This window comes from Silurus meridionalis, chromosome 25 (genome assembly GCF_014805685.1).
Source record: "Silurus meridionalis isolate SWU-2019-XX chromosome 25, ASM1480568v1, whole genome shotgun sequence".
NCBI lineage: Eukaryota > Metazoa > Chordata > Actinopteri > Siluriformes > Siluridae > Silurus > Silurus meridionalis.
The window spans coordinates 16476939-16500000 of record NC_060908.1 but is presented as its reverse complement, the minus strand read 5'-3'; the positions used below and the strand labels follow the sequence as shown (position 1 = coordinate 16500000).

The following is a 23062-nucleotide window of genomic DNA, read 5'->3' as shown; positions in this document are numbered from 1 at the left end:
GGTTTGTGGCGAGAGCTGACAGCACGCTGAAGCCGCATAATGATTCTGATACACAACATCACACACTCCTCCACCCGGCTCTACAAGTGACATACATCTGAGGAGGAAATCCATACCGCAGATCTTCTGGACATTATTCTGCTTTCTATCGTTCTTTCTTCAGAGACACCAAAGAGCAACAAATGATGATTCTCTCTCTCTCTCTCTCACACACACACACACACACACACACACACACACTCTCGCACTTGTCAATGCAATCAGATCTGATCTCTGAGTTTAGCCAGCCTCTGAGAGAGTTCATCCTAGAGAGAGAGAGAGAGAGAGAGAGAGAGAGTGAGAGTGAGAGTGAGTGAGTGTGTGTTAGTGTGTAAAAAAACACATACACACATATACATTTCTTTAGTGTGTGTGTGTGTTTTTTTTTTACCTGTTCTGTAGATGCCACGCTGCTGGCCAATGTTCCTGTCTGTCCCTGTGGAAGCTCCACGTTGAGATCCAACCTGCACACACACACAGTCATATTAGAACATTTCCATTCACAATCTGTGAAGGGTGGGCCAAAGGGGGCAAGTCAGAGCAGAGGAGGGTTAGGGTTAAGGGGCAGGGGGGGGAGTTGGGGTTGAAAAGGGCAAGACAGGGAAAAGGAGTGTGTGGCAGGGCAAAAGAGGCGCTGCATTTACACATTCCCATTCCCTATCTGTCAGATTGGCAGTTGTGCAGTTGTGGAAGTGTGTGTGTGTGTGTGTGTGTGTGTGTGGTGTACACTTCCTTACCCAGCTTCGTCTGCCATCTGCTGCATCAGACTGTCCACCTGGTTCTGAAAAACCAAAACACAAACTTTAAAAACCCACAATACATCAGTCTACAGGTGTGTGTTCCATGACGGTATTACACCAGTGGCTGTGTGTGTGTGTGTGTGTGTGTGTGTGTGTGTGTGTGTGTGTGTGCGCTACCTGTGGAGTTGTAAGTGTTGTGGTGCTGCTCATGGTGTCTTCCATATGCTGCGTCTGAACATCCAAAGTTTCAAACTGGTGCTCGAACTTGTCCATCAGACTAGAGATCTGACCAATGAGAACAAGACATCGTTACACTGTGACTGAGATCCGACCAATGAGAACACAGCCCTAACCCAAGGCTGTTTCTGTCCAATAAGGTGAGCACATGATTACACAGAGAGCGAGATGAGATTGTGTCTCACCTTCTCCAGGTTCATGCTCTTCAGGGTTGCATCCATCCCCTTCACCACTCCTGCCATGGACTTCGTGACCTGTGGGAAGTCAGATTTTAGGATTCTGTTTCAGAATGTTTTTCCCGCCGTATCTTGTCCACGGTACGAAGACTGTGTACCTTGTTCATGGTGACGGCGGTCTGGACTCTCGCTGCCACGGCGTCCACCCTGGCGCTCATTCTCAGGAAGTTCACAGATTGGTTCTTCTGTCGGATAGCGTTCTCGGCGTGGATCCTCGCGACGTCCATGTTGCCTTTCTGAATCGCCTAGGAGGGGGAAAAACCATTAAACACAAACACATGATCCAGGGTTCCTGTAGAGTTCCTGTAGGGTTCCTGTAGGGTTCCTGTAGGGTTCCTGTAGGGTTCCTGTGGCACAGCAGATTGCCGGCAAACAGACGAGTTTCTTGACTCACCTTTTTCACTTTGGCCTTCTCTGCTTTCTCTTCTTTGTCACATTTTTTGGAGCTTCGCTGCAGCTCCTTGGCTGCAAACTTCAGGTTGAAAAGATGCTCTGTGATCAGCTGTTAAGGACATTACAAGTACATCTGTGCTACACTAAGATCTCTAAGATCCCTCAGCCCGGCCCGGCATTATGTGGAACAATGAGTTTAAAAACCACGTTACGTAAATACCAGCTTATTCTTGTTCATTTCAACAACGTACCTCATGGTTACTATGGAAATGGTGAAATTTTTAAAAGTAACGAGATGTTAATGTGACGTTTAATCAACCATAATAACAGAACTGGTGATTCTTCCCCCCAATAAAAGAGTATCAGAGAATGTTACACATGTAAGAAATAAAATGTGGGTTACTTGAGACCCATGAAGATGGCAATCAGGTAGATGTTTGGGCTTTGATACAGAGCAATGTGGAGAGCAAGCGACATGGGAAAGGTCACCAACAGATTCTCAAGAAACCCGACCAACTTCCTGATTGCTCTTTTTGTATTTTCTAGCAGCAGTGTTTTAGCAAGGGTTCACTCACCACTGACCGTATAATAATAATAATTATAATAATAATAATAATAATAATGTAAAGGATATATAAATTTGGCCATTAGTCACGGAATCGGATGATCTAATGTGTGAGGCGAAAACTGGACAAACTTGTAGCTCAGGTGAGTATGACGTCACAGAAAAAACACGCCTGTCTCACGGTCCTGCGGTCATAAAACCGGAAGTGCTTTTGTTTTGTACACTATATTCCTTAAAGAAATACACAAGCCTAAAACAAACCTCTCAAAAGTGTGGTCAAGATTAATTTTTATTTTTTTTCAAACCAACAGTCGCCCAGTAACATGAGTGAAATTAAAACCGAAAGTGTGGATCAGATTCAGATCAGATTCGTAAACACATCACCGAGGCTCGGTCCCAAATCGCACAGTCCGCCACTAAAAATCACACAGTCATCCCAGGAACTCTCCCACTCTTCCCCTTACCCACTCACCCCATCACCCCTTACCCACTCACCCCTCTCCCTTTACCCACTCTCCCCTCACCCACTCACCCCCCTTACCCACTCTCCCATTTACCCCATTACCCATTCAGTACCCGGATTTAAGACGCGGTTTGGGACGCAGCCTACATTCCCTTGCAGGCCCTAGAGGTTTTCCAACAAAACTCAGGTGATAAAAGGATACGCTCCATGTTCGGCATGATGACTCGCTGGATCCTGTGGATTCCCCAAGATGATGAGATGAACTTGTTTTGTTTTCAGACGCCTGGATCTTCTCCTCTCACTCTGCTTTTCGTCTCCAGTGCTTCTAAAAGCTTCGCTCGTACCGACTTCCGCGTTCGCGATAATAACAACTGGAAACAGCGGTCACGTGGTAGGAGGCGCCAGGCAGGTAACGTCACCCAATGACGCATGCGCACACGCAACACACACAGGCGTCTCTTGTGTTGGGAATTTCCCTCTATATATAGACACACACACAGGTGCATATCAATAAATTATATCATTAAAAGGTGATTTATTTTAGTAACTTAATTGAAACTGGTATATTTTACAAATTCATCACACACTGATGTATTTCAAGTGTTTATTTCTTTTCATTTTGATGATTTTTGCTCACATTTAACAAAAACCTACCAATTCCTAAAATCTAAAAAAATTAGAAAACTTTATTAAACCAATCAAAAAAACATTTTGAGTGAATTGCTGGTCTTCTGGAAAGTCTGTTCGTTTACTGTATCTGTACTCAAAACTTGGTCGAGGCTCCTTTTGCTTTAATTACTGTCTTATTTGGGCGTGGCATGGAGGAGATCAGACTGTGGCATGGAGGAGATCAGACTGTGGCATCGAGGTGATCAGTCTGTGGCATGAAGGAGATCAGTCTGTGGCATGGAGGAGATCAGACTGTGGCATGGAGGAGATCAGACTGTGGCATGGAGAAGATCAGATTGTTGCATGGAGGTGATCAGTCTGTGGCATGGAGGTGATCAGTCTGTGGCATGGAGGTGATCAGTCTGTGGCACTGCTGAGGTTCTTTGACAGTGGCCTTCAGCTCATCTGCATTTTTTGATCTCTTGTTTCTCATTTTTCTCTTGACAATATAACAGAAATTCTCTATGGCGTTCAGATCTGGTGAGTTTGCTCCAGTCAAGCACACCAACACAATGGTCTTTTAACCAACCTTTGGTGCTTTTGGCAGTGTGGGCAGGTGCCAAATCCTCCTGGAAAATTAAATCAGCATTTTCATAAAGCTGGTCAGCAGAGGGAAGCATAAAGTGCTCTAGAACAAAATTCCAGAAGTACAACCATCACTGCAGAACTCCACGGGTCTGGGCTTTATGGCAAACGCAAAAAGACTTGTCCATCGTCGTCCCTCTCAATGAACATCTCAACATCCTCAGCTCTGCTACCTCCTGTCTTTTACTCCATACCACTGTCTCTAATCCATACAACATCTCAGGTCTCACCACAGTCCTATAAACTTTCACTTTCACTCTCACAGATACTCTTCTATCACAAATCACTCCTGCTATCACTCTTCTCCACCCACTCCACCCTGCCTGCACTCTTTTCTTCACTTCTCTAACACACTCTCCATTACTCTGCACTGTTCAGTAATTTATCAGCCAAACAGAACACTAAAAAAAAATTTGAAGGAATCTGAAAACTTTATGAACTCTCTCTCTCTCTCTCTTCTCCTTTCTCCTCATTTTTTTCCTTATAAAAACTTATACTCCAACTGCCCCGTTAGTCTGTGTTTTCTTTACATTTTATAACTATTGTATTAAGATAAAAAAATGAAAGTCAAAAGCAGATTTACTCTTTTATTAAAAAACAAAACAAAACAAAAAACTCAAACTGTGTACAAATAATAAAAAAAAACCAACAACAACCAAAAAAAACCCCACACACTCATTCCTTACATCAGGTCTTCATCTTTACCATCACCAATGTGAACTGGCTCTGAACTACAAAGGAAACAGGAAAGAAAGAGAAAGCTCTTTGGAGAGGGAGAGCGAGAGACTGGAGTGGGACAGGATGTGGGTTGCAATTTTTTTTTAATAGTAATACACATCAGCAAAAGTTTGTGGACACCTGACCATAAGATTCTGTGTGCTTTCTGAACATCCAATTTCAAGTTTTTCAGCCATATGTGCTTCTTCCCCAAAATGTTACTACAAAGCTGGATACACACAATGTCTTTGTAAGACCATGACTTTTTTCCTTCACTTGAACTAGGAGACTAAGAGACAATGCCCCTGTGCACAAGACAGCTAAATGAAGATCTGCTCTAGAGCTTCAATCCTACAGAACATGAATGACCTTCATCAATACCTGACTTTACTAACCCCCTTGTAGCTGAATGAATCTCCACAAAATCTAGTGGAACATTTTCCCAGAAGAGTGGAGCTCATTATTAGAGCAAATGGAGACTAAATATGGAATGGAATGTTCGAAAAGAATGCTCAGGTGTCCACAAAGTTTTGGCCATGCAGTGTATGTTACACAAAAAGTGTATTTTGTAGTTGGATTTAGCAGTGACTCAAGACAGAAGATTCTACACAGACTGCTTGTTTAAAAAAAAAAAAAAAAAATTGGACCAATCAAAATAAAACCTGGTGACAACCAATAGCATCGATCCACCCGTTCAAACCTGCCCAGCAACACCTTGCTCTGGGTTTTGTAGTGTAAAATTTCCAGACTTTCTTTATTAAATCGCAGACATGACAGGATCTTTTGACCTTTAAAATTACACATGCTGAAGCTGATCACAAATTTCAGCACGACAGCAATCTGAGACACATTCGAGGTCAAATAACGACTGGCTAGCTAGTACCGCATGTGTGTTAGTTTTGCTAACACTTCAGAGCGCGTAATTCACACATCAAGCGAATAAACGAATCTCAAGTTAAACAAAACCTAAACTGAAACTCAACCAGGAGCAGTGAAAGCTCCATGGGGACGTCCGAGATGAAATAAAATACTTCATAAATAGGAAAAAAGGGATTCAGTTGTAATGACTTGTGTACAGGTGAATGATTTCAATCAGTCAGTACCGCAGATCCACCACCTTTCCTTGCAAAACAACCTGCTCAACCATAAACATCATTTATTAAAAAAACACCCCCTGCTGAATCAAAAGAGTGCAGATCCACAATACGTCTTCAGATTGGCACCACTTCCTGTTTACAGAGGTGAAAAAATAATTCAGTCTCTCTCTCTCTCATATATTTATGCCATGAAAAACAATCATCCTTTTGATGAGTCGAGTTTTTCCCGAAAACTCTCAACCAATCAGGATCCAGGATTTAAAACCTGTCTCCCAGACACACACACACACACACACACACCAAATCAGCTGCCATAACGTGTGCAAACATCATCGGATCGGTTTCACTTGATAAGTATTAATCACAAAGTGTATAAGTGTACAGTACAAATATAAATATACTCCATTGTAAAAACAGCATGTGTGTGCAGACACTCGTGTGTATCGATGCTCTCGATGCTCGTATGGGCAGGAAGTCAAGGTCGTGCCCTGGAAGTTAATGCTTTTTTTTTTTTTTTGTTTGTTTGTTTTTGTTTTTTTGTAAGATTTGAAAAGAAAAAGAAAAACACAGGCTACGTCCCAAACGCTACGTCGAACCCTTTACGTCTAAAGTTCTTATTAGGATGATTAAAAGGCTCGGGCTAAGAACTAGCAAGTCCGTTAGGAAGTCACGTCGTTGCTCAGCTGTGCCGCTAGTCAAACACTTAGCAAGACGCCATTATGCTATGTAACTTTACTGAATCGCAAGCAGTAACATAGTGCACGTGCATGCAGTGCATTATGGGACGCTGCCCAGACTACACCATGTGACCACTCCAAAAGGGAGGAGAGGAAATTGAAAAGGAAAAAAAAAAAAAGCATCAAGTAAATCTCATTAGAAGACATTCTACACGGTGTAGGATTACAACAGTCAGCGTACTAGTAAGAACACTAGTGAGACCAGTGTTTGGGGCAGACCCCAGGGTTGAATGTGTGAAACAGAAAAAAAAGAGAGAGAGAGAGAGAGAGAGAGATAAGAGTGTGTGAGAATAGAAAATCTGCCAGGACAGTAGGGGTGCCAAAACCTTTGCTTCCTTTTTGTTAAAGGGGTAAAGCAATAATTAAGGTTTAATGTAGCCAAAAAAAAAAAAAAGAAAGTATGTAGATCAATTGAGCAGAATCCGTTTAAGAAACTTTGGACCAATCAGAGAGCACCTCTTCATTATTCTGCATAGCAACACGAAGCTGATTGGATGTTCCCGTGTGGGTACAGATTCCCGCCTGGTCTTCCACACAGCTCAACTACCACTTATGCGACTTATCTAACGGTAGGACGTGTCCCAATTATTATTATGATTATTTTTAAGCAGGTTTAAGCGAGAGGATTTTGAGTTGCCTGAAGGGAAGTGGAGTATTTCAGCCAATCGCATCAACGGTCAGATGTATTCTACATAGCAACATAAATTCGATTGGATGGATTTCGATCATCACATTTTCCTGGGCGTCTAATGTAGATGTCTGGTTTTTAATCACTGTTTATTGTTTAATGGCTTCCTTTTGGCCTATTACACTTTATTTTTATAGCAGAACATTCTGTCTAATAAAGCATTTTAAAGGAAAGAGACTTGGGACGAAGCCTTTAAGGCTTTTAAATCGGATTAATCCTGCTAAGATCAAAATCCGATCTATACGGCCAATTTGTGCAACTTTAAATATAATGAGAGATTTCAGTAGATCCTGCTGTGTACGGGGCAATGAGAAGATGATTAAATGTTTGCACATGGTGGTGCCTTTTAATTTATTTGGTTACCTTTTTTAAATAAATAATGAAAAAATAAATCAGGTAAAGATTTCTTTATGGGTAAAGAAGAGGAAGAAAGAGTGCAGAAGGATCCGAGAGAACAGCTTGAGGGAATGAAAATCTTGGGTGGAATATGAGAAGATGAAACTTTTTAAAGCCATTATTCTGAATGGTTCTGGGCTGTAAACCTGTATTTATCTGGCAAACAGACCATTTATTAACATGGGGGGGGCTAAAGAAAGAAGGAAAGAGAGAAAAAAAGAAAGAAAGAGAAAAAGAGAACAGCACCATCATCCTGCAGTGCAGTGACTTGATTGGAAAGCACCACGTTGGCAAATGAATTCTGAAAAGAAGAAATGTAAAGGAGCGAGAGAGAGAGAGAGAGAGAAAAGGAGCGAGAGAGAGAGAGAGAGAGAGAGAGAGAGAGAGAGAGAGAGACAGACTCCTCCATGCTCTGGCCCACAGTAAGGCTGGTTTGGTTCGTCGGACAGCGGAGCGAGACGGGAGTCAGCACCACGAGCTCCAGGGTCGTAAACAAAAGTCTCATTATTAACAATGAAAAAAGGAAGAAATAAAACATCTGTACATTAAACAACTACAAAAAAAAAAATCCCTGCATTATTGCTGTAGTGAAGTCCGAATGTCTGAGGTCACTTAAAAAAGAAAAAAAAAAAACGAGTCTGAAAAGTCAAAGGTCAGTGTGACCAACCCATCAGGTGGCTGACCCTGGCTCGCTCGGTCATGCGGCGGATCCTTCCGGAACGCGACGTGCCCAGATTGAGCGGGTCGGCGGCGGGAGCTTCATCCTCCGAGTCATCGTTATAGACTACGGTCCGTCTCCCTTGGTTACGTGTGTTCACACGTTCCGCTTTTACTGTTCTTTGACTCGATCTTTGACCTCTGGCAGAAAGTTGAGGTTGTGGAATCATTTCCTCTTCTTCCTCGTCCTCTTCTTCATCCTCTTCCTGCTCCTCCGCTGCTTCTTCTTCTCCTTCGTCGTCTTCTACCTCTCCTTCTTCGTCTTCTACCTCTCCTTCTTCGTCTTCTACCTCTCCTTCTCCCTCTTCGTCTTCTATTTCTCCTTCTTCGTTTTCTACTTCTCCTTCCTCTACTTCTCCATCTTCTACTTCTCCGTCTTCTTCTTCCCCCTCAGGCTCCTCCTCTTCGACCTCTTCATCCTCCTCATCCTCGTCTTCATCCTCGTCCTCACTCTGGGCTGCTTGGATCGGTTCTCTACGTGCACGTTTGAAGCTCTTCACCACTTCCTCCTCTTGTTGTCTCCTTTTCCGTTTGGTGTTAGCGGGGAAGCTGGTGACGGCCATCTTGCTTTTTCGTGCCGGGGAGAGACGTGATGCTTTGCTGTAGTCGTGGTCTCCGCCCTCGGCGAAGGTGCCCACCTCGCCTTCGCTTACTTCACTCCCAGTGGAAGAGGACGTCGAAGAAGAGGAGGAGGAGGATGATGAAGATGACGAGGACGACGAAGATTCCGAGCTGTCGGAGTCTGAAGTGTCTCTCTGTCCTGGTTGTCTGCGTGACCTTCGACCTCCGTTAGTCATTGGCCCGTTGCAATGAGCATCTACACGCACGCACACACACACACACACACACGGTTACGTATTCAGCTTGAGCTATCTGGACTGGTTTATTGTATTTATACCACATTTTTTTTATATGTTTGGAATGAGTTGTAAATGATGTGATATTTATAAAATGTTAACAAGTGTGTGTGTGTGTGTGTGTGTGTGTGTGTGTGTGTGTGTGCACGTACCTGCTCTCCTGCTCAGTGCTCTGCTGCGTGTGACTCTGTTACTCTCAGAGTGACCTGATGATGAGGAAGTAGATGCTGACAGTGAGGATGATGAAGGCTGGCTGTCTTCCTCATCATGTGCAAGGTTCGAATCTATGATGGGGAAAGACATAGATTACCCTAGATAGTGGATTTGACCAATACTGATATCTAGGTTGGATCATATTTGCCGGTTACCCAAATAGTGTCTGCAAAACCAAGGTATCGGTCGACCTCTAACATGTTCACTCACTCACTCACTCACACACACACACACACACACACACACACACACACACACACACACACACACACACACACACACACACACACCTTCAGAGGGCCGCCGTAAGCGTGTCCTGATGGGCTGTTGATGTGTTTTTGTTTTCTTCACTGACTTGGACTTCCCTTTGGGGCTGCAAACACACACACACACACACACACACACACACACACACACACACACACACACACACACACACACACACACACACACAAACTTTAGATGGAGAAAATCACATCACTCTACACATCTAAAAAAAAGACTATGCAGATATGCATATTTAGAATAAATATAGGTTCCACCTCTCTGGTACGGCACTTTGTAGCCTCTTGCTGTAGCTGAGTCTCTGTTGGCAGCGTCTCTGGTTCTGGAGGGCCACCTTGTAGTCCGAGATGATTGAGATGATCTGGTGCTCGAAGAACGCAGACAAACTAAGAGTCATGCTGTAGATCTGAGGGAAAAAAAAAGGAGGACCTTCAGAATCACTCAATCATTTAAATACAAAAAAATAAGGTGATTATGAATTAAGGCCAAGACAGGACCTGTGTGTGTGTGTGTGTGTGTGTGTGTGTGTGTGTGTTTTACCCGGGACTTCTTGTTGGGTGTGTATGCCTTGGAGTTACTGAAGATGAGCCGGACGTCTTTGGCAAACTCCATGGGATTCTCGTAATTCTCCCCCATTAGCGTCTCCATCACTGTGCCCAGGTCCATCGGCGTGTCTATGATGTCTCTGTAGTCCTGAATAGACACGTGCACACACACCATGAATTAATAAGACCTACAGGTAAGCTCAGGGCAGAAAGGTTTTCGTTGTGCTGGAGTGGTTTAGTTACCGGGTAGGTGAAAAGGTCCACGGGTTGACGGAAGGGTTCGGAGTCGGAGCTGGCGATCATCCTCCCGATCAGCTCTCTACACTGAGTGTACCACACGTGCGCGTCCAGCAACACGCCACGCTTCTGAGACAATTGACCGCAGTGCTGGAGAAAAGGAGAGGATTAGGACTGGAACTGTTGTCACACCATGTGGTTTTAAGAGATCTATCAGCTATCATCTATCAATATATATTTCAATATATTTGTGCTGAAAGTAAGCTTACTGTCTGGCCAGTCGATGTGCCTGGAGTGTCAGAGTCAACATCAACATCCTCCTACCACACACACACACACACACACACACGCACACAGTTTGAACAAATATATAGCCATGCTCTATTAATACACACAAATATTCAGTGTAATGCTCAAGAAATATTCCTGGGGATGCAGTCATACTAAACTACACACACAGACACACACACACACACACTCCTCACCTCTTCTTCAGCAGCACTGCTGAGCTCAGTCTGGACCTTATTGTAAAGCTCCAAGATATCAGTACAGCTCTGATCCCTGCATGAACACACTTACTTTAGAAACGAAATCTCTAATTAATTAATTAACATGCATGTTTGTGTGAGAAAGAGATGTGTGTGTGGCCATGCATGTGATCGTGCATGTTTGTGTGTGTGTGTGTGTGTGTGTGTGTGCACGTGCACATGCTCCTCACCCAATAAAGCGCAGCAGGATGTCAGTGACAGACTTGGCAGCCGTGACGATGGGGCTGTGAGGCTCGTTAAACGTTCTGGCGTTGTGCTCAATGTAGCGAACCTCCCACATCAACGCAGAAATTCTCCTGCAACAAACACACGTCACATGGCAACATCGTAATGTGTGCGGGTGTGTGTGCGCACGTTAAAAAAAATCAAGTAGCTGGAATGTGGACAGTTTAAATCAGTGGTCCCCAAACGTTTATGCGCCACGGACCGGTTTAAAGTGGGACAATATTTTTCACGGACCGGCCTTTAATGTGTGGTGGATAAATACAGCAAAATAAAATGATACGGCCATAAAAGCTGGTATTTTCTAAATATAATTATAATAAACGTGAATCCACTGTGTTGTTTTTTTTGGTCATTCTTCTCTCTTGGGGGTTTGAGTTTAGCAGTAATGTATTATGTGTTAGCGGCCGGAGCTCCTTTAAGAAGGTAGTGGATGGAGGGTAAGTCATGTGACCGGAGCTCCTTTAAGAAGGTAGTGGATGGAGGTAAGACGTGTGAGCGGAGCTCCTTTAAGAAGGTAGTGGATGGAGGTAAGTCATGTGAGCGGAGCTCCTTTAAGAAGGTAGTGGATGGAGGTAAGTCATGTGACCGGAGCTCCTTTAAGAAGGTAGTGGATGGAGGTAAGTCATGTGAGCGGAGCTCCTTTAAGAAGGTAGTGGATGGAGGTAAGACGTGTGACCGGAGCTCCTTTAAGAAGGTAGTGGATGGAGGTAAGTCATGTGACCGGAGCTCCTTTAAGAAGGTAGTGGATGAAGGTAAGTCATGTGACCGGAGCTCCTTTAAGAAGGTAGTGGATGGAGGTAAGACATGTGACCGGAGCTCCTTTAAGAAGGTAGTGGATGGAGGTAAGTCATGTGACCGGAGCTCCTTTAAGAAGGTAGTGGATGGAGGTAAGTCATGTGACCGAGGCATCATGACCTGCATCAAGAGTGAGTCATAGACACATGTGGAGGATAAAATCTGGTCATTTTCCAAAATAAAACATCATTCAGAATCAGATCATAAATAAAACAGAAATAATGTGTTATGTATTCTTTTTGTGCGGTCCGGTAATAATTGACCCACGGACTGGTGCCGGTCTGCAGCCCAGGGGTTGGGGACCACTGATGTAAACGATTATTGATTCTTAAACCTGTCAGGAAACATCTAAAAGATATAAAAGTGTGTGTGTTAGTTTATGTGTGTGTTCGTTTATGTGTGTGTGTGTGTGTGTGTGTGTGTGTGTACCTGTAGAAGCGGTGTACAAGTCGCAGTCTGACTGTACTGAGGTCAGTGGGATATGCCACCACAGTGCAGTAGAGGGGATAATCCCTCAGATCCACCGGACAGGAGAACGCCTTGGCTATATCTACACACACACACACACACACACACACACACACACACACACACACACACACACACACACACACATATATATATCCAAGTAAAGCTTTTATATATATATATATATATATATATATATATATATATATATATATATATATAAATAAAATATAGCATCAAAATTTTACTATTAACCTTAGAATTATGTTCAGAAACGTGTAAATGGTTAAACATAATATTGGGTGTGTCGTTACCCAGTGTGAAAAGTTGATCTATAGCATTGATGACCCTCTCACACTCTTCGTCACGTGTGTGCGCGCCCCACTCGCCATCCTGCGGTTGGTACAGCAGCGACTGAAGCTCCTCCTCCGTTACTGTGACGCTGTCACCTACCTCGTCCGGAAGTGAAGCTGGAGACGGTCATTTAAATAAACAGAGCTGATTGGTCAGCTTAAATGACGATATGGACATTTCTTTCGCTTTACTTTCTCTCTCTCTCTCTCACACAAACACACACACACACACACACACACACACAAAAACTTGCCTTCTTCAGGTATAGACTCTATGTCCCATGGGCTCATTTTCTCTCTCTCACTGTTGTCCCACCTGAAGAAAAAACAAATGAACAGGCTTTAATTATTGCTACCCCAAGACCAGGACCAGGACCAATGCTCTTTTAACATGGAAATGCGCTTTGCTGTATTTTACCACTTTAAATTACAAAACGAGCTGCATTGTTAAACAGCCTACACGCATCTGATCCAGAAACAAATGTTAGGTTAATAAAATATAAAGATTTGAAAGGTTCTATGAACTTGTTAGTAATGCCATCGATCCCCTAAAATCATCACCATGACCATGGTCATATTATACACTACATGGACAAAAGCCCATGGAAAGCGGAGAAGCTGGCTTTGTACACAGGGGCATTGTCGTGCTGGAACAGGTTTGGGTCTCCTAGTTCAAGTGAAGGGAAAATGCCATGCTACTGCATACAAAGACGTCCTGTGTAATTGTGTGTCTCGAACTTTGCGGTAACACATCACACATAAGGGTGGATATCAATACTTTTGGCCACTTATACACACCTGACAATGTAGCACTGGAAAAGGCTGTCTGGATATTCTGGCTGGTACGGCTGCTGACTCTCCACCGATCCAAACCACCAAGCGTCATCTATAATACTTCGGAACCGCTGACCTACATGCAAGAGCAGACACGGAGTTTATATAGACAAGACCCAAAAGAATTTTCCCATGACACTCAGATAAAATCAGTCAATTAACACACAAACAAACAGACCACTTACCCGGTTGCCAGTTGCGTTTTTTGGCCTCATTGTAAAACTGTTGTAGCACCAGGAAATCAATGACATCAGGCATGTCATGATACCTAAACGTGCATACAGGGGAATAAATAATCACCTGATGCTTGACATCACTACAGTCTCTAAAACCTACATGTACATGCTGTAACTTTGTATATGTGTATATGTGTGTGTGCATGCGTTTGTGTGTGTGCATACTTCAAGCTGAAGGACTCGCCGGTCATCTTCCCTGAGAGTGGGTCCAAGAAGGCCAGTTTGAGGCAGCACAGTGTGGGTGGACCCACCTCATACTTTATACCCACCACCTTTAGACACTCCTGATCCTAATCACACACACATTTATAACATGTTTATAATTAAAAACTTTTTTAAAGAAGAAAAAAAAAAAAAAAAAAAACACGAAATGCACAAAAACAGACGAGGGAGAACGTGCTGCTAAATCCCGCATTCGGACTGGCCGGAGCGGAATTCCGCATTTCAGGCTTACGCTAACAATGCTTTGTGGACATTCCACTGATTACAGATAAATAATAAAAAAAAGAGGGGAAATTATAACACTGGAAAACACTTGGAGGTGTGTGTGTGTGTGTGTGTGTGTGTGTGTGTGTGTGTGTTACCCTGAGGTCCAGTCTGTTCCAGGGCTGTTTCTGAGGGTTAATGCTGTAGACTTTGGCACGACGCACCGCCCGCACATATGCCTGGTGACCCTGCCGGAAATATATCAACTGCAGTGAAAGAAAGAGACAGAGAGAGTTTACAGAGTTGTTCATCGGTACTAGTCCATATCAGCCCGTGTGTGTGTGTGTGTGTGTGTGTGTGTGTGTGTGTGTGTTGTACCTCGTCCCCCATCTGAGGTAGGAATGGAGATCGTCTGGGTATGGTCTCCATTATCCAGGGCGGGGGAAGCCACTGTTCAAGCTCACCGGCAGGAACCGCCTACTCATGAACACACACACATAAATATGATCAAATCTACTACATTTTTGATTAAAAACAACTCTTTATAAAACCATGACTCACCTTCTGTTTAGTTTGTTTGGGCTTCTTTTTTTTCTCCTCCTCCTTTTCCTCCTTCTTCTTGCGACGCTCCTCCCCCTCTCTTCGTTCCTCCCCTTCATCTTCCGAGCTGCTGCTCCTGGTACGAGCCGGCCGTCTGACCGGTCGTTTGGGCGGCTGGAGGTTGATACCGGCGTCCGCAGTCCAGTCAGAATACTCGCTGGAAGAGTCACTGAAATAACAAATGATAAAAGATGTTATGTGGGCGGGGCCAACAGCTGAGCAAAATAATAAACTGTTACCGTTTGAATGTGGCTTAAGATGTCAGCCAGTGGGTGTGGCTTTCTATCACATTATGTTAACAAAATATCAATATTTTATAATGTGGGCGGAGTCAGATGTGTGATATAAGCGGACCTTGAGCTGCTTGCGTTTTCCCACTGGGCATCGCTTTCAGAGGACGCGTTGCTGTTCTCGTTCTGATCCTCCTCCTGCTACACAAACACGAAAATAAGCACAAATTGGGGGTACGTGATTACAGTGAGACACTTATACACACTAGTACACAGAAACTACAGACGCATCGTACCTCTGCCTCGCTGTCTGATTCGCTGAGACTGTCCTCCCGCGTGTCACTTAGCGTACGAGCCCGCCTCCTTTCCCGCGCCGAACGAGTGTGATACGCGTGTCTTTTCTGCTGCTGTTTTCTCTGTGGTCTTCGCAAGGAGCGTAAAGAAACATCAACCGGCTCCGTCTGGAAGGAGAGAAAAAAAAGGAAAATAATTTAAAAAAAGGAGAGATAAATCAAAATGAATAGAATGTCTAAGTACACTGTGTGGCCAAAAGTATTTGGACACCCGACTTTTCCGTATGCCATATGTTTTTCTTTCCTAAAACAGGAGACAAGGCCCCCTGTGCACAAAGCTAGCTCCATGAAGATCTGCTTTCCATGGGTTGGAGTGGAAGATCTACTAGAGCGTTCCGACCCTTTTGAACACCTTTGGGATGAATGTAAACGCTAACTGCACGGGATGTTGTTCACCCATGTTTAGATGCCCACAAGCTTTTGTGTTTGTTTTTGCGTCTGTGTGGAACTCACTCGTGTAGAATGGACAGGTTTTTTCTTCCTTTCCATGGTGTACAGAGATCGCTCCAGTTCTCCTTTAGCCAGTCGAGACTTCTCCATTACTCTAATCACACATACAAAACACACACACGTTTGAACCTCAGATTTAAAAACCTTCTCGAATCCTGAGCCTGGTTTAAAAGACCTAGTTTCTTTCATAGTACCTGAAGATCCCTAGCGAGATTTCGTTAACGACCACACGGCGGCTCCATGCAAGTAGGTCTCTCTCCGTGGCCATTTGACTGCGGGGGGCGTTGTTGTGCATTTGTCGAACCCCTTCCACCTGACCAGTCCTGCGCAGGCCGACATTAGGGGGTGACAGAGGACCTCCCGCTGCTTCACCACCTGACCGACAGATACACAAGACCCCGTAAACGGTCTGTAACTATGGAAATAATGTACAGCAACTGGCATATCGCATCATTCAACTCTTTCTGACCAATCAGAATTCACAAGCACTTTTTTGTACACTTCTTTTTTCACTTAGAAAACAATCTGCACTTTCCCGACCTGCATCCTGGTTTCCTGAGTTGAGGTTCTCGTCTTGCTGGTGCTGAAGCTGCCGGATCAAACTGTCCAAGGGGCTATCTTCCTGACCCTCGTCCGCCGTTTGCTGGCCGATCACCTGCTCCACCACCTCTCCATCACCTGGGCAACAGCAAAAAAATGGACGCTTAAAAAAAAAAACACAAGTTTGACTAGCTTTGGAATATGGCTAATATTTGCTAGCAACAAATCTAAAAGCAATAAATATCACGTGACTGTGTACCGTTAGCCATGTAACCTAGTTGAGGCACCAGCTGCTCCTCCTTGCAGTTTTCCCGACCGGGTACGAGGCGCTGGAACTTTGGAGGGTGCGGATTCCCGTCGACGTCCACGAGGAACGGCGGGGGCATGAGGTGCGGCGCCTGCTGCGTCTGCTCGTCCAGGACGTAGTTATTGGAGTCGCGGATCAGAGGGCGGAAATCCGTATGGAAGAACATTTGATCTGGAATCTGGGAAGGAGTGAAGATCGGGTGGTTGTTCTGCTTTTGTTTAAAAAGAAATTTAATCACACAGAGCGTCAAACTGAGAACACACGTGCGCTCACCTTCTCGTAGGGTTGGCTGCAGCCGAAGCCAAAGATGAGCACGTGCCCGTGCGAGTCTGTGCAGGCAAAGTGCTGACCGTCGGCCGAGAACTTGCAGTCGAACACCGCTCCGTGACCCTGACCTTCAATCTGAACGAGAGTGAGGAGCAGCTCATCAGAACAGACACCAAGTCATGTTAGTGACCACAGATGACGGATTTCATGTTGAACTCACCATGTTGAAGAAGTTACGGATTTTGTTGCCTTTGCTCAGGTCCCAGATGTAAATGTTGCCATCATGGCCGGCCGAGAGCATGATGCGCCAGTCGAAGGGGTGAGGCTCCAGGACAAAGACCTCATCGTCATGACCCTGCAGCCAATTAGAGCACAGGATGAAGAACACATTAGTGTTTGTATACTAATCACGAGGATGCAAACAAATACACACAAACACACAGACCGAGAGCACGTGTTGCAGCTGGCCGTTTGTGGAATTCCAGACTTTGAGGAGAAAGTTGGAAACTGCGGTGACAACCGTTCGGTCACTGCGGTCCCATGCTACCATGGTAACCACCAGCTTGGTGGTCTTGTCCTCCCCTGTCGTTGTGGAGCTCCTGTAAAAAAAAAAAAACACACGCACACACCCCTCAGCTGATTTAAAACATCACTATGACACTGACATTACCATGCATGACCAGTAGGTGGCACTAAACCATAACAATATTAAATAAATACAATAGACATGAAAACAGCTACAACAGTGTAAATACTGCTTCTATGTGAGTTTATTCTCACCCAGGCAACTTGGTGCTCATGTCTAGCGTGATGCTTTTCCACTCCTGCTGCTGGTAGTGCCAGATCCGCGCCGTCCCGTCCCGACTGCCGCTCACAAAGCGTAGACTGAACGCAAGGACGACACAAATCAGTGTAAAGAAGTGAACGATCGTCAAAGATAAACAGTCATGATAGAGAAAATAAAGAGCACAGTGAAGGAATCTCACCTGTCGTTGTTGTTGCAGAACTGCACGGCAACCACTTTGTCCTGAAAACACATGAAGCAGCAGTAAACAAAACCGTAACGTTATATTAAATCACAATAAAAACGTCTGAAACCGTTTAATACGCTCCAGAAACTAATAGGAGGTGTGGTCTCTGGGTCAGTGTTCACATCAGCTCTAGATAATGATTGGATTGCCTTAAGCTTGTAAAAGGGGAGTGTGGTCTATGTGTTATAGCAAAGAAGACGTAGCCTCTACACTCGTTAGTTGCATTTGAGGAGGCGTGGCCTCTGGGCTGGTCAATTCTAGAAACCTGTGGTTGCCAGAAGAAAGGAAAAGGAGATGGCCTGTCAATATTAGAAAAGGGGTGTGGCCTCTGATTGACAGTCTTTGAAAAAGAAGCGTGGCCTACACTCTAAAATCAATAAATCATCCAATCAATTAATCAACCAATCCATCCAATGCAGATCCTAGGTTCCTCTTACGGTGTGCGAGTCCAGGTCTGACAACTTCACAGGGGTTTCTCCACCCAGGTAATACACCCTGATCACATGATCTGTCCCTCCGGTGGTCAGAAACATCCCACCTGAGGTCAAAAAGTTAGATTACTGAGGATGCACTGAATTAGATTAAAATAGGTTGTCTGATCAAGCATTTGTCTAGTGTACATGTTTAAAAAAAGATTGATCACATGCATGTACAAGGACAGATCTGTGTGTGTGTGTGTGTGTGTGTGTGTTCTCACCGGTACTGAAGGAGCAACAGGATATTTGAACTCCAGGTCGAGACCTTTCGGCGAATTTCACCGGCCTGTCACTGTTTAACACACAGACACTTCTTTAACTTTCCAGTTCAACACAGAGTCAGATTTCTTCAAACACACACAAAAACACACACTTACCAGAATTTCATGGTGAGGCTGTTCCACTGCCAGAAGCAGACCATGCCGTCTGCTCCGGTCGAGGCGAGATAGCGAGTGGACCCGAAAGCGGATGGAGAGAACTGCAAGAAAAAAAAAAACTGATTTATCAGACCAGTGATGAAACCACATTACCACGGCAACCAATCAGAAGAAGGTTCCCAAAAAACTTAAACTGTGATTAATAACAATACACAGAGCTACACACACACACACACACACACACCTGTATGGAGGTGATGGAGGCGGTGTGAGCCTGTAGGACAGTGATTGGTGCACAGGTTCGGAGGCACCACACACGGACGATCTTGTCGCAGCTGGCCGAAGCGATGAGTGTGTTCTCGTAATTCACCGCCATGTCCGAAATCTCAGCCGCGTGGCCGCGCAGCGTCGCCAGGAGACGCCCGTCGTCCGTCGCCCAGATCTTCACCAAGCAGTCGTCTGAACCCTGAGACACACACACACACACAAACACAATTAAATACTAAACCCTGGAGATCACAGAGGAATTTCGGAAAGCTTAAACACACACACACACACACACACGGGTATTACCGTAAAGATGCGGCGACCCGTTCGATCAAAGGCCACGCAGTACACAGAGGACAAGTGTCCCAGAATCCTCCTGTGCATCTTCATGTGCTGGAAGGTGCAGGACGGGAGGGCGTGACCCAATCGGGCAACCCCGGTTGCCTGGCGACCGCCCATTATTGACACTGTGGAGGGGTAAAGGGAGACGTTTAGCTTTAGTAGGTTCAAAGCTACAAAAGGGGGTGAGTGGGCGGGGCTTACCGAGATTTGGCGGTTTGGGCGAGTTGATTGGCGGTTCCGGGGGCCGCCCCCTGTGCAGAGCGGCTACAGCTGAACCTGTCCATACTTTGTGAGAAGAACCTGAGATGGAAGGGAAAGGAAATAAACAAGGGAAAAATAAAATAAAGAGGGGATAAATGGGATACAGAGGATGGAGAGAAGAAAACGTATTGGTGAGGAATAAGTGTGTGTGTGTGTGTCTTACTCTTTGCAGTACGCAGTAGAGACTGTCGGCCGCTCCCCAGTAGACTGCGGAGTCCAGGGACACTCGGAGGGACGTGTATGTCCACTAATGGACACAACTGCTCACACACACGCAACAGGTAATCTGCCGGAATGTGCCGATTCAGTGCCACCTACACACACACACACACACACACACACACACACAATAATACAGAAACAACCACAGGTTTATATTATAGTTTATATAGTAAGTTATCATTCCTCAACAATAACTAAGAATAACTGTTGCCATGGCGAAATTCAACGTAAGGAGATGTTCATGGTACATTTAAAGGAAGGAGTCTCCAATGTCAGAGGTATAGAGCACACACACTTCTACCCTCACCCAAATACACACACACACAAACACACTCTAATGATTCACCCCCACTAAACCTCTTAATAAACACACACATTATACACAATAATAATGAACACACACACACACCCTTATAACCTCACACACATTATGTATACACACTAAACACACAGCATGAGACACACTTTCTCATCTAGACACGAACAATGCAATTGGTCACGATGTTTGAGTGACGTAAGGATCCACCAATCACGCTTGTTCTGTTTGCCTTAAGTCCCCCCTCTAGCCGCACAAAGACTCACGTTTCAAAACACAAATAACAAAACCTCTTACACACACACACACACACACACACACACAACAAGTAATCTGCGGAATGTGCCGAGTCAGTGCCACCTACACACACACACACACACACACACACACACACACACACACACAATAATACAGAAACAACCACAGGTTTATATTATAGTTTATATAGTAAGTTATCATTTCTCAACAATAACTAAGAATAACTGTTGCCATGGCGAAATTCATGGTACATTTAAAGGAAGGAGTCTCAATGTCAGAGGTATAGAGCACACACACTTCTACCCTCACCCAAATACACACACACACAAACACACTCTAATGATTCACCCCACTAAACCTCTTAATAAACACACACATTATACACAATAATAATGAACACACACACACACCTTATAACCTCACACACATTATGTATACACACTAAACACACAGCATGAGACACACTTTCTCATCTAGACACGAACAATGCAATTGGTCACGATGTTTGAGTGACGTAAGGATCCACCAATCACGCTTGTTCTGTTTGCCTTAAGTCCCCCCTCTAGCCGCACAAAGACTCACGTTTCAAAACACAAATAACAAAACCTCTTACACACACACACACACACACACAACAAGTAATCTGCCGGAATGTGCCGAGTCAGTGCCACCTACACACACACACACACACACACACACACACACACACACAATAATACAGAAACAACCCCAGGTTTATATTATAGTTTATATAGTAAGTTATCATTTCTCAACAATAACTAAGAATAACTGTTGCCATGGCGAAATTCATGGTACATTTAAAGGAAGGAGTCTCCAATGTCAGAGGTATAGAGCACACACACTTCTACCCTCACCCAAATACACACACACACAAACACACTCTAATGATTCACCCCACTAAACCTCTTAATAAACACACATTATACACAATAATAATGAACACACACACACACCTTATAACCTCACACACATCATGTATACACACTAAACACACTTTCTCAACCTTCATCTAGACACGAACAATGCAATTGGTCGCGATGTTTGAGTGACGTAAGGATCCACCAATCACGCTTCGTTCTGTTTGGGCCTCGCCTTAAGTCCCGCCCCCCCCCGTCTAGCCGCACAAAGACTCGCGTTTCAAAACACAAATAACAAAAACCTCTTACACACACACACACACACACACACACGTTTACCAGAATAAACTATATTTATGTAATAATTATTAACAATAATATTAATTATAAAAAAGAGAATACATTTCGTGTGAGTGTGTGTATGTATAGATAAGTGTGTGTGAGTGTGTATAAGTGTGTGTGAGTGTGTATAAGTGTGTGTGTAGTCATGAAACAGGATGATAGAGGATGAAGTTTTGTATTTTTTTCTTCTCACCCAATCCTGGAAGTTTCTCTTGTAGCGTTTCCCGTCCCAGCTCCAGCGCTCGGGGATGATCTGAACACACACACACACACACACACACACACACACACACACCCCTCTCCGTGTGAGTGAGCTGGAAAAGCATGACATTCAGTAAGCACAACATAGACCAGGAGGAGAAACATCTCTTACCTCGAACTCCTCCAGTTCCTCCTGCAGGGTCTGAGGGAGAAGATCACAGCGCCTTAGCTTAGCTTAGCATTAGCACACAAGCCTGACACTACACACACACACACACTCACTCTCACACACACACACACACACACACACACACACACACACAGACAGACCCTCCAGCTCCTTACCTGTGCTGATTTCCTGCACGGCCCCGACTGCAGGAACCTGACGATCAGGAAATAGAGCTCTGCAACAAGAAGTCAAAAACCCACCAGTTAGCCTCAGTTAGCCTAGCCTAGCTTAGCTTAGCCTAGCCTAGCATCTGAAGCTAATGAGAAATAAAGAAGAGAGCTAAAAGTGTGTCACACGATGAGCTCAGAGCTGCTGCTGATTAACACGAACACGAGATTTATACCGGCTTCTATCTGTGAACACGGCTCCGACGCCATGGCCCCGCTCCGGCCGCTTCGAGCTGCAGGTAGCCCGGAGACAGTCGGCTCTTTTCGGCTGTTTTTTTCCCTTGGGTTAAAGCGGCCCTTGTTGAATTGTTCTATCAGCTTTCGCTGAAAGTGCCCTCTAGCGCCTGATGGTGATTACTGCATGTCATTACAGTTCACCGCCGATAGAGGGAAAAGATTGCTAAGGGCGACTAAAAGTCGTACTGTATATGTTCATGATGTATGTGACAAATAAATATAAATATGTATAAAATATAAATGATATATGTATGATTTAATACACATATATACATGCATGCTTTTTTATTTATTTATTTTGTATTTTATTTTATAAGTAAATACAGTTCTATACAGTTCACCTTTCTCTGATGGTGGTTATTGCATGTGATTACCACTCACCGCCGCTAGAGGGCAAAGTAGCGCAGAGA

At 44.4% G+C, this 23062-nt stretch overlaps 2 protein-coding genes and 1 long non-coding RNA gene across 4 annotated transcripts in view; 1 reads left to right on the top strand and 2 right to left on the bottom strand.

Moving 5' to 3' along the window:
• The window catches only part of chmp1b (charged multivesicular body protein 1B), a 3264-nt gene extending 194 nt beyond the window's left edge, over nucleotides 1–3070 (bottom strand). The window contains exons 1-8 of the mRNA XM_046838800.1: nucleotides 2876–3070; nucleotides 1647–1744; nucleotides 1351–1497; nucleotides 1202–1270; nucleotides 957–1064; nucleotides 777–820; nucleotides 431–503; nucleotides 1–305 (exon numbers count right to left, since the gene is read on the bottom strand). The exon at nucleotides 1–305 is cut by the window's left edge and continues 194 nt beyond it. Of these exons, the coding sequence (XP_046694756.1) occupies nucleotides 261–305; nucleotides 431–503; nucleotides 777–820; nucleotides 957–1064; nucleotides 1202–1270; nucleotides 1351–1497; nucleotides 1647–1744; nucleotides 2876–2891 (600 nt within the window). The 5' untranslated portion in view covers nucleotides 2892–3070 and the 3' untranslated portion in view covers nucleotides 1–260. The remainder of the gene's footprint in view (nucleotides 306–430; nucleotides 504–776; nucleotides 821–956; nucleotides 1065–1201; nucleotides 1271–1350; nucleotides 1498–1646; nucleotides 1745–2875) is intronic.
• The window catches only part of LOC124378940, a 15745-nt gene extending 1299 nt beyond the window's left edge, over nucleotides 1–14446 (top strand). The window contains exon 2 of the long non-coding RNA XR_006924335.1: nucleotides 14417–14446. This is a non-coding gene — a long non-coding RNA (uncharacterized LOC124378940). The remainder of the gene's footprint in view (nucleotides 1–14416) is intronic.
• On the bottom strand, nucleotides 7486–22816 carry brwd3 (bromodomain and WD repeat domain containing 3). 2 transcript variants are annotated; one of them, XM_046838786.1, is made up of 40 exons: nucleotides 22592–22816; nucleotides 22365–22423; nucleotides 22192–22221; nucleotides 22012–22071; nucleotides 19966–20116; nucleotides 19743–19841; nucleotides 19506–19666; nucleotides 19177–19398; nucleotides 18933–19033; nucleotides 18777–18847; nucleotides 18517–18617; nucleotides 18035–18075; nucleotides 17829–17933; nucleotides 17494–17647; nucleotides 17269–17403; nucleotides 17055–17183; nucleotides 16734–16959; nucleotides 16475–16612; nucleotides 16129–16309; nucleotides 15938–16028; nucleotides 15428–15592; nucleotides 15256–15329; nucleotides 14863–15070; nucleotides 14680–14778; nucleotides 14460–14567; nucleotides 14041–14165; nucleotides 13825–13907; nucleotides 13604–13715; nucleotides 13060–13121; nucleotides 12767–12922; nucleotides 12414–12534; nucleotides 11135–11260; nucleotides 10902–10977; nucleotides 10686–10736; nucleotides 10423–10566; nucleotides 10175–10327; nucleotides 9892–10040; nucleotides 9640–9722; nucleotides 9289–9420; nucleotides 7486–9096 (listed from the first exon to the last, which is right to left on the bottom strand). In XM_046838786.1, exons 1-40 carry the CDS (start codon nucleotides 22623–22625, stop codon nucleotides 8216–8218), a joined length of 5397 nt encoding a protein of 1798 aa, XP_046694742.1. In that variant the 5' UTR covers nucleotides 22626–22816; the 3' UTR covers nucleotides 7486–8215. The 2 variants fall into 2 exon arrangements, with proteins under 2 accessions (XP_046694742.1, XP_046694741.1); XM_046838785.1 differs by having other exon boundaries at nucleotides 15256–15332; nucleotides 22592–22815.
• Nucleotides 22817–23062: the final 246 nt, after the last annotated feature.